General features: G+C 38.3%; 1 protein-coding gene across 1 annotated transcript; it reads left to right on the top strand.

Moving 5' to 3' along the window:
• Window positions 1-497: 497 nt before the first annotated feature.
• Window positions 498-5726, top strand: LOC105269627 (uncharacterized). Its single transcript, XM_011310026.1, has 8 exons — window positions 498-3352; window positions 3524-3847; window positions 3932-4318; window positions 4397-4711; window positions 4797-4877; window positions 4934-5229; window positions 5332-5512; window positions 5594-5726. Exons 2-8 carry the CDS (start codon window positions 3607-3609, stop codon window positions 5713-5715), a joined length of 1623 nt encoding a protein of 540 aa, XP_011308328.1. The 5' UTR covers window positions 498-3352; window positions 3524-3606; the 3' UTR covers window positions 5716-5726.
• The last annotated feature ends 11288 nt before the right edge of the window (window positions 5727-17014 follow it).

Consider the following 17014-nt stretch of genomic DNA (forward strand, 5'->3'; position numbering starts at 1 on the left):
GGGGGGGTTGTTTGGAGTGTTCTTGCGATTCTCGGCAACATCGCGGACAGGGGACCGATAAACCGTGTGCACAGGCATCCCAGGTAGACACGATAAAGGCTGACGATGGAGTCAAGCCTGCACAAGGCTTGGCTTGGCAAGGCTGAGCGTCGGAGGCCTGAGAGAAGGCTGAACTCGTTGTTCCATTCAGCCTTGAATGAAAGATTCGTCAGCAGGCCTCCTCTCAGGTTCATTTCAAGTCTCGCTCAGACGTTCAATTTTCAGGCTGATTTCTTAAGGCTGATTCAAGACTGGGTAATCTCTAAATTCTTCAATTATTTTTTTTAAGCATTTTGAACATTAGAGTTCAATTTGCAATTTCTTGGAGTATATTTTTATTTTACCTGGTTTTTCATTTCAATAAATTCTGTAGCTCATCTGTTGACTAATTCGAGATCGATTTCCTATACATACTATAATTATATACATACTATACATTAGTTTGACATAACCTAATCGTTCGTTGGCAGCCGAAAATTCTTCCGAAGTTATAATTTCTTAAATCAAGTTCTTTGTATACAACTATTACAATACATAAGTATAGAATGGCTACGCGTAAAAGTTCGTCGTATCCACGAGTGAAAAAACATCGATATTTAATGCGTCAGCATGATTTAGTGAGTGATGCAGAATCCGTTAATAACGATGCTAATATGCTCCAAAATGCCGATGACGCATGTGGATTTCTTGAAGTTAATTTAGAAAATGATGGAGTTAATGATCAAATTTGTCAACGAGAAGAATCTGACAGTTGTGAATCCAGTGATGGTGATAGTTTAAGTACATTTAGACATAGTGATGATGAACAACACCAAGAAAATTGGGGAGCTACAGAGGAGACAGATAGTGATACAGGCGATGATGGATGTCTAGTAAATGCACCATTGAATTTAAAAGAAGATCTGAAAAATTGGGCCATACGCAATATCAGTAACGCAGACAACAAGTCGGTTAGTGAACTTTTAAAATTATTGCGACTGCATGGTCATGCAGATCTTCCTTCAACTGCAAAAAAACTATTAGGTTATGCTCAGCGTATTGACAGTTGTCCTATGGTGTCAAAAAAAAATACTAATGGTAAATACATCTATTTAGGAGTACAGAATGGACTAATTAAAAGACTTAGATTGGGAGTTTACGATGAGCCCGAGGTACGTGTCATAGTGCATATTGATGGAATGACGATTTATCAAAATACCAAGCAACAATTATGGCCAATCATTGGGAAAATTTTTCATAATGATTATAAGTCCGTGCCGTTCATAGTCAGTTTATATTATGGTGATGCTAAGCCAAAATTTGTAGAGAATTTTTTATATGATTTTGTACAAGAATCGAAAAAACTAACAGAACAAGGATTGGTAGTGAATGGTAAACAATATTCTTTCAAGATAGCTGCAATTATTGCGGATGGTCCTGCAAGAGCATACATAAGATGCACTAAAGGTCCTGGAGGATTTTCATCGTGTGAGCGCTGCATAGTTCCAGGGGTTACAGTTAATCAAAAGCGAGTTTATCCAGAAACAAACCTTCCAAAACGGACGAAAGAGAGTTTTGTTACTCGTGCCGATAAGGAGCATCAACCAACTGATTTTAAAAGCCCTCTATTAGAAATACCAGGCCTTGATCCTATAAAGGATTTTCCACTGGAAATTATGCATTTGCTATTCCTCAACCTCATGAAGAATTTGCTCAGCTATTGGGTCCGCAGTCTTCGATCAAGTAAATTGAACGCTTTCAAAACTCTCATGAAAAATATCACACGATGGGTACCAGCTGAATTTCAGCGGAAACAATTTGATATTAGTGATGATGGCCGCTGGAAGGCAACACAGTGTTCATTTATGCTTCTTTATGTTGGTGCGATTGTTCTAAAGTTCATATTACCCAGGGATGAATACCATCATTTTTTACACTTGCACATTGCTTGCCGGATCCTCTGCAGTACTGAGCTAGTGATGGACTCAATGCATTGTGATCGAGCCGAAAAGTATTTAAAAACATTTGTCAACTGTATGCCAACTTATTATGGTGAAGATTCACAGGTTGGGCATGTTCATGCTACTATACACATTCCCGATGACGCTAGGTATTTTAAAACATCTCTGAGCAATTTATCTGCGTCTTTCGGGGAAAACTTTATTGGGAAATTAAAATCACTTGTGACGGCAAGGAACGAGCCATTGGCTCAAATAGTGAATCGGTCAAATGCTCAAGAGGATTCTGAGTCGATCATGAAGCTCAAAAAAAGAGAAGTACTGAGTGAATGTGTTTTAAAGAAAAAACTTCAATATTATGAGAGAAATGGACATCAACACTTGAAGCTTGACTCAGTTAAGTATCATGATATGATAATTGCTGATGAAGCTCCAAATAATGTCGCACAGCTTCATAATGGAAGAATCTTGTGGATTACGAACATTTTTATGAGGGCAGAACACAAAAAGAATGTTCAGTCCCCAGAGGACATATTCATTGAGGGGTGTATTGATGATGATCGCGATCATGTATTCACCACCCCTTGTCCTTCAGCAGAAGTAGGCGTTTTAAAAATTAAATTGTTGAACAACAAAAAATTATTCAAACTTGCTGATATTAAAAGCAAGTGTGTATTTCTCGAAATTGAAGATGAATTCTATACATTATCTCTGCTTCACGCCGACTGTTAACCATTCAAAAAACTTAACAATAACTGTATCTAAATAAAACTCTATCTAATATAACTATTATACTATAATTTTTATATTACTATAATTTTTTTTTCTATCATTAAATTAATAGCGAGGTGAATCTTTCCTTTATGTGGTGTCCTAAGATTCATACTGACTAAAGGATGGATATTTTTTTTGTGATATCGAGGGTAGATTAACTTGTTAATTATTATTGAAAAATTGTAGTTGATGTGTGGATGAAAAAAAAAACGATGCTACCGTGCATTGGACTTCTTTTTGAAGAAAGCCAGAAAGAGGAGGGAGAGGAAAAGTCGACGATGGCGCCCTCAATTAGTGTTAAGCTATTATACGTCCTATCCAATAATACTTCGAACAACAATTAGTGATTGATGTGAACATTAGAAATTTGAGCGTTTGCGTAAACTCGTGTTTTTTTCCTTTGTATAAGGCTGGGTGAGTGGCATCGAGTGCATCATTGTGTTGAATAGAGGGACCCGGCGTTTTGCCGGTGGAGGTTAGTTAGCAGTGGGGATACCGCAATAAGCATTTCCGGTGTAATTTTATGCAACCGTTTGTGTTATAAGTTTGTTAAAAATTATAGAAAGAAAAAGTTTTGAATATCGTCATCTTAATGCAGCGTGGTGAGTAAAATCCGTTTATATATTATGCAGTAATGCAACTCAATCCCAGACGTTATATAACCGTTATACTATAACGCGACGCCAAATGGCGGGACGTTGAGGTTAGAAGTATTAGCACGTGTTACATACTCATACGAGATATACGATCAACTCAAAGAACGAATTTTTTAGGTGAAACGGTTCTTTCCACCAATATAACGGTACAAATATAAAGAGTGAAGCTTTCATCTGGCAAATTGAGTAATATAAGTACAATGAGTGATGAGTCGACGCCTAAATTCGCGATTGTGCATTTCTTCAAAGAAAAAACGGATGAAGACAAACAAGTTGTAGAACTATTGCCAGGATTGTGGCTACGAAAAGTAGAAGGAGAATGGACATGTTACTGGCCACCTGCAAAAGACAACAAGTATATTCTAAAATGGGTGAGAGATGAAAAAATTCCCCAAGATGACTGGATCATGTGTGACGAATTGAAAATTCTTGGCTGGGCTGGTATGAATTGTTTATATTTGCAGGTTTTTCAGAATCCAGATTTTTTCTGTTTTCGGTTTCATTTTATCCTTCATAATTTTTTAGATGACTATGAATCTGGGTTGCGTCGAGTAAACAGAGCCCTTATTCAAGCCGAAAATATTGTTACCGAGTCTGACAAGGAGAGTGTACGAAGCACAGTCTCTAGAATATCTAGGAAGAGAGCGAGAGAGCTTATGAAGATCAGCAGCAAAAGAGAAAATTCTACAGACTCAAGTAGCGATGACTCGGCCCCATTCATGAAGAAGCCAAAGACAAGAAAATTAATGAAACAAAAGACTAAACGTTCTCGAATGCTTTTAAACCATGACAGTGAGTCAGAAATTGAGATTTCCAAGGTGCAACGAGATGGAAAACCTGAACACTCGGATGATTCAACCTCGACCCTTGAAAATGATTCGCTGCTATTGAAAAAAAATGACGTGAAGTCAAGTCAGTATGATTTTCGACGTCATTTATCTGCAAATTCACTCATTCACTGTGTTTTTTTTTACATTGTGTGTGTTTTAGAGATAAATAAGACACGTAAACGATCCTCGAGTCCAACCAATCATTGCGACAAGACCCCAAAAAGCAGTGCATTCAAGGCCAGCTATTTCTCTCACTTAAACAGAAGTCCACAAAAAATCAGTCCTCAAATTCGAGTAGGATCTGGTCTCTCTCATAATCCAGCGGAGATTTTGCGAGAAATAAAAAATAAGCGAGAAGAATGTGCTCAGGATAGTGGAGGATGTTCAAAAGAGAATACTACCAACAGGGATATATCTTTCACCACCCCAAAGTCACGTTATTCTGATCTATCTGGATATGGATCTCTTGTGAAAAGTAATAAAGATTTTTTTTAATTTTTTTGTAACTTTTTAAACTCTATTTTTCAAATTTATGCTATATCGAACTTACAATATTGCAGATGCTTATACTAAGGCTCGTTGGAGAGAGCAAGCTGCACAACTGGAGGAGCTTCGTAATGCAATTACTGATCCTGAATTAGGTAATTTTTTAATTAGTCATATCCTAGAAATTGATAACATTTTCTGTGAATTTTAGGAGCGGTTACGGATTTTTTAGCTGCGAAACTTGATTTTCGCATGGACATTCTGGGAAACAAGATTGACAATGCCAAAAGGAGTATGAACTATGATTTTAAAGCTGGAGTCGACAGATTGGCCGTTGCCAAAGTGAGTCAATCAACACATGAATTCACATCCTGGAATGACATTTTTGGAGTCAATTTACCATTAAAAACTGTGGACGACTTTGATAAATTCGAAGAATCATTGAACCAATCAATTCAAACTGATGCTGAGAAACAGAAAGAAGCTAAGGAAAAACAGAATATTTTGGTGAGAAACGTGATAATCTTTGTCTGACAATGTTTTTTATACGGCAAAATAACAAAAATTTGTCGATTCACTAATTTTGAGGTCTTTCTTTTTATTTTGCAGAGAAAAAAATTCACAAGCCAAATTGCACAGTACACTGATTACATGAAGTGTATTAAAAATATTATTGATAGCGTTATTCAGAGGGACGTACAATTATTGTACAGTGGTATGGGAAGAGTTTGCAAAAATGTTCAAGTCAAACGACCCTTCAATAAGACCGTTTGTTTCCAATGTATGACTGGTGAGTAATTTTTTTTGAATACTCGACCATCGTCAACATACGTGGTGAAATATTTCAAGTAATAAAATTCCGTTTTTTCAGACGTAATGCTCATAAAATTCCCTGTACCACCAATACCAATCCTTACTGCTACCAGTAACTATTTAAGTGGCGCAGCCAATCGAAAAGGAAGCTCAGTTGTCAGTGGAGCCCTGATGAGTTAAAAGTATATATTCAGTGAAAATTAAAAAATTCTCTCTTTACGTTCACGAATGGAATTACTTTTTTATTTCCCAAATGTATCGTTAAATAACGAAACTATACAAACTATACCACTATATCGAAACTAGATGAATTTGAAATAAGGTGGCCTGAAATCGAGCTTAATATAGGCTGAAACAAGCCTCAGGTAACCCTCGCTATGTGCGTCCTATTATCAGAAGAAAAGACTCATCGAGGCTTTTCTCGGGCCTTGCATTTTTGTTCTTCAAGGCTTCCGGGAACCCACCCTGGGAGCCTTGCGACAGGCTTTGCTTCGGAGGCCTTGAACGCTGTTATCATTTTAGGGCTTAAGGAGGGCTGGTCCTGGCGTGGACTGCAGCCCTGCTTGAGCATTTCTGAGCCTTGGGTCAGGGCTTCGTGAGCCCTGTTCGCGTCGTCGATGTCTACCTGGGATGAAACGAGTATTGCGAACTTGTGGTTAGCCAACTTTAATTTTGTGTTTGGAAAAAAAAAAATATTTCACCTGTCTCACGTTGGAAAATTGGCCAAAATCTCGTGATTCATGGCGACAGGGAAACAAGTCAACTCTCCCGCCTGATTTAATTCAATTTTTCCCGCATTAAAACGAGAAAAAAAAACTTCATTTATCAATTGAGTTGAAAAATAAATCGGGATTACGGAAAAAATTAATGAGAAGGGAGAATTCATTGTCGCGATCAAAGCCGCGGAAATGGAAAATTGTCGACTCCTCCACATCAATCCATCGGGCGACATATTAAATTTTTTTTGGTAATGTTAAGAGCTTATTTCCCTTAATTTCCTTTGAAATATTAAGGGAAAAACTGATGGACCGAGTAGCGCACGACAAAAGCCTCGGCGCAAGAATAAAAGAGAATTTTCGTTTCATGGCGAATGGGTGACGTGAAAAAAATTGTTTCATTTGCCTCTTCATCCGCATTTTCGTCGCGCTGAAAAATAACGAAAAAGCAACAGCGGAAGCCCTCATTTACATCGTTTCCATTTTCCTCATTTTTTTTTTTTGCATTTCAGTGGTACATTCAAATTGAAAACGCCCAGTACCCAATTTTCCAACTTTCCACCCGCCATTCCCCACGACTCCTTGAGCTCGGGAAAACATTGGGTTTGAATTCCATCGAGAAGTGGGTAGCCCGGGTAGCTAATTTATGCACTTGGCGTACCTGATTCATCGTCGAAGTTTCCCCCGATGCCCTGCGTTTAATTTAAACTCCCCAGGGTTGAACGCCAACGGTTAAGGTTGTTACGGCTTCATACTTGACAGTACGCACCGAGTCAAGCCTTTCAGAAATTTTTGTGAAAAGAAATCGTTTAAGTTCACTTCAATATTTCCATTTGCCCGTCAGTTTGTATTCACGGAGATTTTCCCACAATAATGAGTTTTTTCAACGACTTCAGCGGCAATCAAATTCGAAAAGAAAAAAAAACTCAAATGAATGAAGAAAATGTTTCAGTGGAAATTTCAAAAAAAAAAAAATGAAATATAATTGCTCCATTTGCCTCTGGGCAATAACTCGGGAATGCACAATCGGGTACATCGTGGAATATAAAATTTTGGCCCTCAAATTTTCGAAAATAAACGCGGATGGGATTGAAATTACATCGGCATTTATGTCCGGGTCGCAGGTCGGTTTTATCTGAGCTCGGGGTTAACTGCTAACCAATTTGACCGAGCTATTGATTCATTCACTGTGGAAATTAATCGATGCAGTCGCTCCCAGCGATCGTAAAGATAACTCTGCTATTTTTTTTCATTTGCAGTGGATGGAGGAAAAAAAAAATAAACGAAAATATTCTGTGACGTTCTGCTTTTCGATTTTTATCCCGATATATCCGGTATTGAACTCAAGCTTTTGCTACACGTTGCATATCGTCACCGAGTGAAAAATTCAAATCAGTCCATGCTCAACCTATTAAAAATGAAGAATGATAAATCCTAAAAAGGAGATTCTCGGAATTAGGTTGATGTCTTTAGGAAGAATGACGAATAATTGAGGCACGAATAGACAGATAGATGGATAGGCTACACACGTGATAAGACCAGGGAAAACAGAAAAATATGATAAAAAATTGGGAAAGATATGTGGGTAGATTTATGGTCGGTGCACGCGGTGGGCGTTATGAGCCATTTGCCAACTATTGTTTTCGGAAAAAATAGCGGTGGTAAAGCTCCCTGTAACGTCAATAGGCTAGTCCCGTGTTAGCGATCCATAACGCAATTTTTTTCCGTCGACCTTTGCCCTCGGAAAAATGTTCATAGCTGCTGTCCTCTCATACGTTATCATCGTAGAAACTACAATATCATTATAATGTGGTACGCTCATTTGATATTCCCAGACTCGCCAGCCAAAAAATTTCATTCCTGTTTTCATAGTATTTTTTTGGGGAGGAGATTCAAACGGAGAAATCCAATCCAAAACGGTTGCGCCTGTTTTCCTTCAATATTTATTCAAGTGGTGGATCGTGGCTTCCAATATTTAGATTTTATTCATTTTAAATAGATACGGTCACTGACTCAATGGAAATTTCGTCTTCTCTGATTGGTTACTTCAAAATTAAATTCTCACGGAAAAACTTTGGAGTAATTACTTGATGAGTCATTTATTGTTATAATTTTCGTGTGAATTTTAGAATAATTATTCACCGGAGAGATAAAATTTCAGAATTTTTGCGGAAAATTATACTGTGCATCGTAAATTTTCCGAGGGTAGCGCGAAAAATTCTCCCTCACGGCAGTAAACTTTCACGTGAGTCGATGATAATTTCTATTGACCCTAGCCTCATGTAAACATAATTGGGAGATAGATTTCCATCGATTTTTCCAGGAAACTGAAATAGCCGTGAATTTTTAACCGGATGAAAAAAAAAAATCAAACGAAAAAGTTCCACCAGTGAAATTTTCCCGAATATCATTTCTCCGTCCATCAAGAATTTATTTCCACTAGATTGTCCATCGACTGATCGCCAGAATGATGCGAATTTACGATCCCGAGACACGTAGTTCGATAAAATAAAAATCGTTACTCAAATCGTAAAAGAGGACACGAAGCAGAAGGGAATTATTGAAGATCCGCAATGGCGGAGCTTTTTTAAATATTTCAGAGTTCCTTTGTGACTGCGGGCGTCGTTGAAGCCGACATTAGCCATAAAATTCCGTGGGATAAGATTGCCGTAGACTTAGGTTTCCCGCAATTCTCATATTTTCCCGGCAAATCCCTCCCGTTGGATTGTAGTCATCCTTAACGTACAAGGAATTAAAGAAGAATTATTCAGCGCTTCCCGCTCCCCTCCATTTTTTATCCCGGCCAAAAAAAAAAATAAATAAATAAAACCCGTTGAGAACAAACACGTAACATCGGATGCCCGCGGGAAATTCCTCGCATAAAACAATCACGACTACTTTTTCTAATGAAGAAACATCCAAGAAAGGGTGCAATCAAGTAATGAGAATGAAAAGCAGCGACTATTCATCCGAAAATGCTGGCAAACAGGGGCACGGGGGGGTGGGGTGAAATAAAAAAAAAATGACGATGAATTGCCGGATGCTGTGCACGGGGAGCTCCATCCATCGCAATGAGTGGGAGAGCAATAATAACGCCAACTTTTAAACACATAAAAGAAGAGATGCCGAGTGACGTAGAACACTGGAGAGCCGAATTCAACTGGCGAAGCGTGGAAAGACTGTTCGAAAGAAACAGAGGAACGGAAAACAGTTAGGAAACTAAGTGAGTTCTTCACAAACTAGTGGCCGAATGGTCTCTCCCACCCGTTGAGCTTTTTTTTTTTCTCTTCTCTCTTTTGAACGACTGCTCTTCCGCCTCAGAGGGTGGAATATCCCTCCTCACCCACTTACCACCCACTGCCACCCATTTTTCAGCCCTCCTCCCGTTCACCAGCGGCTGGGCTTTATCGTCTGCTAATAGCGAAATAAAATCTGCACCAAGCGAAATCACAGAGGAGTTGGGATATCACTCGCTAGTATATACAGCAGGTACACTCATTGCAACCACCTCCTTCCGAAATACACCCCCTACCCCTCCCACAACCGGAAAACTCGGTACAAACTTTGTACACCACATTATACCAGTCGAGTTTTGTATTGGAATAGTGTAGCTTCCAGTTTTGTGGTTATGTCGAAAAACTAAAGTTTTCGTCTCATTGATTTGGACTCTGGGAATTTTAGGGGAACGATTGGAAATTTTTTCTCATGATTTTAATGCTTGTGGGTTATTGAGGGAAATCCTACGGGGGGAGGGGAATTAATTAAAACAGAATTCAACGGAGAAATAGGGTATTTTAATCTCTGTTATCTGCTCGTTTCGGTGCTCTTCATCACTGAAATTTTCCATGAGAGGTCTATTGAAAATTCTATCAATTACGGGGGTCATTATTTTTGGAAACAACAATATGGGGGAGTGATTAATCAAATGGGGAATAATGAACGTGTGCTGTTTGTTCGATGAATTGACAAACAATGGGGGAATTCGGGTCGACGGGTCTCGAGGAGAGTCGAGAGGTTTGTCATAATTGTTTATTTGGTTTTGACGGATGTGGGGTAGTGGTTTTTTTTTTTTTTTTGGGATATGTTTAGGGTTGAAGTTTTTGAAATTGAAAAAAATCTACCTCGGGTGGTCATTTAACATTGAAAGCAAATTCCCGGAGTTTTATGGGGGAAATATCGGGATAACGAGGAGGATAAGGTTCAACAACTGGTACAACCGGGAACACCTGCGCGTATCCATTCTGATACTAAAAACTCGAGTGCCTGAGGGATGGGGATCGGTGTACCTTGGACTCTGGAGATTAAAGGGTGAGGGGGTTGACGTGCACTCGTATAAATCGGGTTGGCATTTGGTACTGATATCCTGAAGAAAATCCACCCTGACCACCGACAACTGAACTCCTCTGCCCAGAGAAATTCAGAATTTAGGAAAAAATAACTCATAACTCGCGTAATTGACGAATTCAATTCCTCGAATTCAACGGAAATTTGAGAAAAATTCTTTTGATCTCGCTTTTACCGCACGAAAAAATCACTATTGACTCTCAATTTATTTTTAAATCACCAAATTAATTGTTATTGAATAGTTCCCAATATTTACGTATTCGAAAAGCAATCCAGTGATAACACCGGTAAAAAAAAAAATTGTAGTCGGAATATTTTTTCCCAATTTTCAAAAACTTGAAAAACTTTTAAGAAATTTTTTTTTTGAAACAAAAAAAATTGGGAGATAAAACAATTGTATTTTTCGGAAATGTTTTGAAAATTTTTTAAAAATTTGTTTTGGAATTTTTAAAAATAATTTTCTGGAAATTTTTGCGAATATAATTTTTTCTTTTAATTATACTGTTGTTTTCTTACTCTTTTGATTTTTCAATATTCTCAAAAAATACGCCATTTAAATTATAAAAAAATTTTTCCTGCTCAAATTTTTGAAAAATTTTTCAAAACCTTTCCCAAAAATAAAATTGTTTTGTTCTTCGATTTTTTTTTGTTTCATAAAAAAAAAATTCTGAAAAGTTCCAGAAAATTTTTTGAAAATTTGGAAAAAATATTCCGATTACATTTTTTTTCACCCGGGAATCCCTTCTTCAGTGGTATGAACTTTTTCGCAGTTGCAATTGGATAAAACTAATCTTTGAATATTTTCCACGTCTCGATCTCCAGTAGAAAAATTTCCCAGTGATCTGTACGATTCGCTCTATTCCGAGATTATTCCCAGGAGGATTTTCTTTGATGTTATAAGTTCAACTGCTGCCTTCCAACATTTGCCAAATGAAGCCAAGAGATTTCAGTTCGAGTACAGGGATTTGCTTAGTAAATATTAACACATTTCCCTCCTCAGTACGCCCGTCTTGAAATGGGGTGGAATATAGATGCTGCGAATTCATAAAATTCACAAGAGAGATTTGTAAAATGAGGAAAATATCAGATGAAAATAAACAAAGCCTTGTGGAATTCTCAAAGTGAAAAATTCTGTGATCTCCACCTAAATCTCTTCACAGAGTAAAGAATTTTTTCATATTAACATTCCCAGATTGATAAACACACGTTCTTCAAACAATTTCCCTAGTAAACAAATTTTTTGATTTTTCACTGAAATTATTTCCCTCATCCGCAATTCTTCCCCAGAATTCCACGTAATTTCCTAGAATTTTTCTCTCCACTCTCCCAAAAGAGAAAAATCAACTCATTGAGATTTTTCCTCAAGATGCGAAAACCGTTGTCATGAAATTCCTCTGGAATTCCTCACCGCTGTCTCCCCCATGCCTATCATCTCCAACTAGAAATAAAAGCCGCAGTCCCCATGAATCCCTCGATGAATTTATCCTCGAATCCTCCGTAATGGTGTACTTGAAGAAGCAGCTGGTTCATAGACGCTCCAGAATGGGACTGCATAACGAGAAAAGAACGCATTGAAATGGCCCCGGGTAGAGGGAAAATGACGGCCGAATGCCATTCGTTATCAGAGATCATTTCATCCAGAAGCTACAGTTTCGATTCAAGAGATTCCAGTGCTCTTCTCTGGCTTCAACCCGAAATGAGGTCCTGAGGGGGCTCCAGGAAACGAAAGACCCCCCGGAGACTCCAGACTCCTCATTCTATTTTCTCTTATTTTTTTTTTCAAACGTGACGGCTAATTTGGAACCAATCGAGACCATTGCCTCAGAAAATAATGGAACGTCAGTCCAGGCATTATTTCTCTACTTCCCCCATTTTATAAAACGTCGAGTGTCCATCTCTCCTTCCCTTTGCCACCGTCAGCTACTATTTATGACACGACAGAGATAAAAATTAATAATAATCTAAATAATAACATAAATAATAACAAAAGATTGAAGCCAACGATTGGACCCAACGATTGGAGCCTTGATTTGGACTCGACGAAAATTCACGTGACCCCATCGAAAATCAATGGAAGCCACTTACCATAGACACTCACAGAATGTTCATCAGTGTGGAAAATCGATAACCCCAGCCCAAGTAATCCCAATAATAATTCAAGATTCACATTGGAGGGAGGTGATAGTGAGGTCGAAAGTTCAGGGTAGAATCATCAAGAATTTCCACGAGTTAATTAAATTCAATTACAATTTTCCACCACCGTGAGCACCTGCTCCAAGACAATATGTTTTCTTAACTCACTGTCTCCCAGTAATTGAATATTATTTAAAAATCCACCGACAAAAGGCATTAGATGCTGTAAAAAATTCATATATAATTTTAAATGTTAGGCCCAGGGGTCGTCGGTTCGAATTCTCTGCTCGCCCCTTTTTTTTCTCGTTCATCCTTTCAATGTCATTTTTATAACAATTTTTAGTTTCAACTGAATATGGGTCGAGCCTCGAAATATCTCTGAACATCGGGTGCGCGACTTGTCATTTATATTTCATAACTGGTGAGATTAATACTGGAGTCGGATGCCCTCGCGAGATTCTGAGGATTTTATCTCCCGTCCAACGTACGTTAATAAAATGATAAAAAAATATTGTGATGAATTCCCTCGTTAAAGTGCAGCTGGATCCATCGATTTTCATGGGTTAACCCGGTATTTATTTATTTATTTTTTCTCATCGGTAAATCTTCACTGGTTCGAATTAATGCTCTAAAGTTTCGCCACTTAATTGTTGGGGTTCTTCAGGGAGTCTTTCGTCTCACTAACTAATAACCACCCACCATTCTGGTATGTTCTATCTTTCTCTATTATCTCGCTGGCGTCTTAAATTCTCTAGCTCGAAACCTGGAGGAATTCACGGTGTGCATTAATGGCGGGGGTATAGTTCTCCAAGAGGATAAATATCCGGAGGGTACTGGTGCACCGATAAGGTTCCACCCGGGGCAAAAGGTTTTTCGGTTGAGGAATAATTTCCCCAATGATGAGTCGAGCAAAAAGCACCAGCAATCGGAAACTAATATTATTTCCTTGATATCTATTACCATAATTCTTCATTTATTTAATAATTCCATATAAATTTCTCAGTGAATAGCAATTTTAATAAAAATTTCACACGTCCATTTTTCTCTTGAAATTTTTATTAAGAAAATAAAGAATTACTGGTTTTACATGCGTATTACGAAACTCGTGACTTTTATTGAATTTTCTTCAACTTTCTGACGACTTGGAATATAAAAAATGGCGGACGATGAAAAAGTTTCAGAGTTATTTGCGGAAATAATGAAGTACAAAGTTGTCAGTGGTTGAGGCGAATTAAAGAAATCCATCATGGTAATTAATTCTAGGTCTGACCCAAATGGAAATACTCCACTGATATTTTCCCCCCTAGGTCCTGACCGCGCAGAATTCTGATGTAAGACGGTTTTCTATGTTTACCTTGGTATTTTTTCCACTTGCCTATTTTTAAAGTTGAAAAATATCCCCCCCCGTTTTACTCTTATTTCACCTCGGCTGAACTGGAAGTGGTGCATTGACTGGCTCCACCGTTCGTTTGAACTCTTTTTCATTCCTTGGAATTCCGTTGGCTCTTTTGAAAGGGCTCTCGTCAAGGTGCACACGGGTCTTGATCGAGAAAGAGAAAATGGCACACAACACGCAAACGCAAAAGAGTCGTGAAAACCCGGTAATGCAACGGTGTACGTCAGCTATTCAATGTCATCTGGTTTTTCCATCTGACGAGTGCAAATAGAATGCATTGGGCTTTCCACGAGGAATATTGTGCATTTTTAGCTATGGAAACAAAATTTTTTATTCTCCGGAAAAGTCGGATGGTTAGAAAATTCTGTGTTGCACACTGGAAAAATTTCCCCAAGCCTGTCAACACCAAAATTCACATAAGCCCTAAAATATATCATAATTATTTCAATTAAAAAATAGCCATGACTGCATTATTAGAAAAATAATCAATCGAAAATGCGTAGTTTCGGAGGAAATGCCGGGAATCCCATGAAAATTCACTCCATAATGAAAATAAATCGTAAGTTTCTCGAATAAGCGATTTTCCCCGGGACTAGATTTTTTCCTGGGTCGTGAAAAGATCCGAAGTTCATGGGTACTTGAAAAAAAAAAATTCATGAAACATGAAATGCGGAAATAAATTTTTTTTTCCATAAAAACCCAACGCGTTTGAATGGTTACAGGCGGAACTTCTTAAAAATCTCGCACTTCCCGATATATAGGTGGCACACTCTATTTACCAAGGGGGAGGGTGTCATAATTTTCACGTGGGAATTTTCGAGTGCCGGAAGAAAGCCAGACTATGGGGTTTTGGTGCTGTGCCACAGGCGAATATGGGATAGGAGACACCCCCACCCCCGTCCTTTCTTCTGTTGTAGAAACACAAACGTGACGTGGCTTTAAAATGACTTGCATCATGCTGAGGAAATAAGGCGCCATCTGGAACTAAAAAGAATAAAAAAGACAATAAAGAAATGGCGATGGAGATGAAAAAAAAAAAATAAAAGTTGTTCCCCGGAGTTATTTTTTTTCAAGTGTCCACCGAGTTTTACGGTGAAACTTCAATCTCTCTGACGTTATTACTTCGGTAATAGAAAGTATGCCAGATGGGTTGAATCAGTCATCCCTTAGCACTATTTATCCTTGACGGTGTGGGGGTTTGTGGGCGGCATCTATGGGATGTATGACCCAGTGGGTACATAGTGCAAGTGAAAATATAATGTGCCATAGATTTTTTACGGTTGGAAAATTTCACCTGAAATTTCAAATTGACGCAATTGAAATTTATTTCCAGCTGACAATCTCCATTTTCAGGTTCAAAATTCGAGAATTTGAAAATTATTGGTTAAACGTCAGACTAGCGGCTTATCAAGGATGTACGATATCTACCGCGAAGTACAGGGTTTGATGGTCGTGAGGAGATCCTGGTGAGGAGGAAAGGGGGAGAAACGGTGAGGAAAGGAAGGGGTGATAAAGGGGGATGAGGGTGGTATTAGCTGGTCGATCGATAGTAATTGGTGAGTACGAGAGGTTGATAACCCACTCGAACTAGGCGCCAGATAGCACTCCGGTTTTCGCATAAATGTGAATACGTATGATCCTTACCTCGGCATTTCATCTCGACGCTTCAAGCTAAATACATCGTTGTTCATCGTTCTTTGCAATTTAAACTCTCACTCTTTGTCCTTTTACCCTGGCATAACTGCCCCGGTGTCCTTGGGGGATGAGAGAGAACCGCGTGACTAGAATAATTGCACAAAATTTACCGCTGACGAAAAGAAAGACGCGCGGCTAGTTTTTTTCAATCCCTCTATTCTTTTTTTCTTTTCTTTTTAGCTTCCTTTCTTCCGTGAAGAGAGGAATGGGGAAAAGCACTTTTTTTTACCCACCACTTTATACCACCAGTCGAGGTCCCGCACTATTCACAAAAGCGTCTCATTACATCGCCATCCCCATAGGAAAGTTCGTTATTAGAATAAAATAAAAGGCGAGAGTGGATATAATAGATAAAAGTTGTTAAAATGTTCTAGCGATTTTTTGCATCGTGTTTCACAGGAGAAATTTCAATTGTTGACATTATTGTTCGAATATTTGAATTCAGTCATTAAATTTTCAAGAATTTTGTGATATTCCTCAGGATCCGGTGACAATCATTGAATAATTAATCCGTTTAGTTGATTGAATTCTTGTAGGTGGGATTAAATGAAATAGAGAATTTCGGGAGTAGGTGAAAATGCATTCTAGAAAAAGTGGATTACCCTCCTCATTACGAAATTATAACATTCGCATTATCCTGTTATTTTTCGTCCATCGGACTGGCACCACAAGTTTCCAAGTGGTCTCACGTGAATCCCGAATTCCCAGTCGCTCCGAGCTATTAGTACTTGTCTTCGCAAGTGCACGAGAATGCCAGTACGTGGGTCGAGTGGTGAATAAAGAGGAAAGAAAGTGGTGCCCCAGGGGTAGAGGAAAAAAAAAAGCGAAATAATGAGGGTAAAGAAGAAAATAATTAGAAAATAAATGAAAAAGAGTAAGACGAACCGGTGTGAGCCGCGTCGGCTCTCCATTACCGGTAATTTTCCGAGATCGTGTGCGATCCCATTAATGAAAATATGAGATGAACATCAGCCTCGAGATTCAAACTGTTGCTTTTTATATTTAATTCTATTTTATTCTTCACCGTTCAACCACTGAATAATGCACGTGTGACCTGTCGTTCGCCACCGAGACTCTATTTTAAAATTTGAAATAAATAATAAATGTCCCCTGATAATGTGTAAAGTCACTGAAGAAAGGAAACGATGAATAAGAAAAGTGCTTATTCATATCCGTTTCCTCCACATAACTCTGT

The sequence above is a fragment of the Fopius arisanus genome, unplaced genomic scaffold, assembly GCF_000806365.1.
Source record: "Fopius arisanus strain USDA-PBARC FA_bdor unplaced genomic scaffold, ASM80636v1 scaffold00072, whole genome shotgun sequence".
Lineage (NCBI taxonomy): Eukaryota > Metazoa > Arthropoda > Insecta > Hymenoptera > Braconidae > Fopius > Fopius arisanus.

Bases quoted from the DNA above. Each gene is read 5' to 3' on its own strand.
- LOC105269627 (XM_011310026.1), top strand. From the start codon at position 3,607: ATGAGTGATGAGTCGACGCCTAAATTCGCGATTGTGCATTTCTTCAAA. The intron at 4,712-4,796 runs GTAATAAAGATT...ACAATATTGCAG, and splicing joins ATATGGATCTCTTGTGAAAA to ATGCTTATACTAAGGCTCGT. The intron at 5,230-5,331 runs GTGAGAAACGTG...TTTATTTTGCAG, and splicing joins AGGAAAAACAGAATATTTTG to AGAAAAAAATTCACAAGCCA.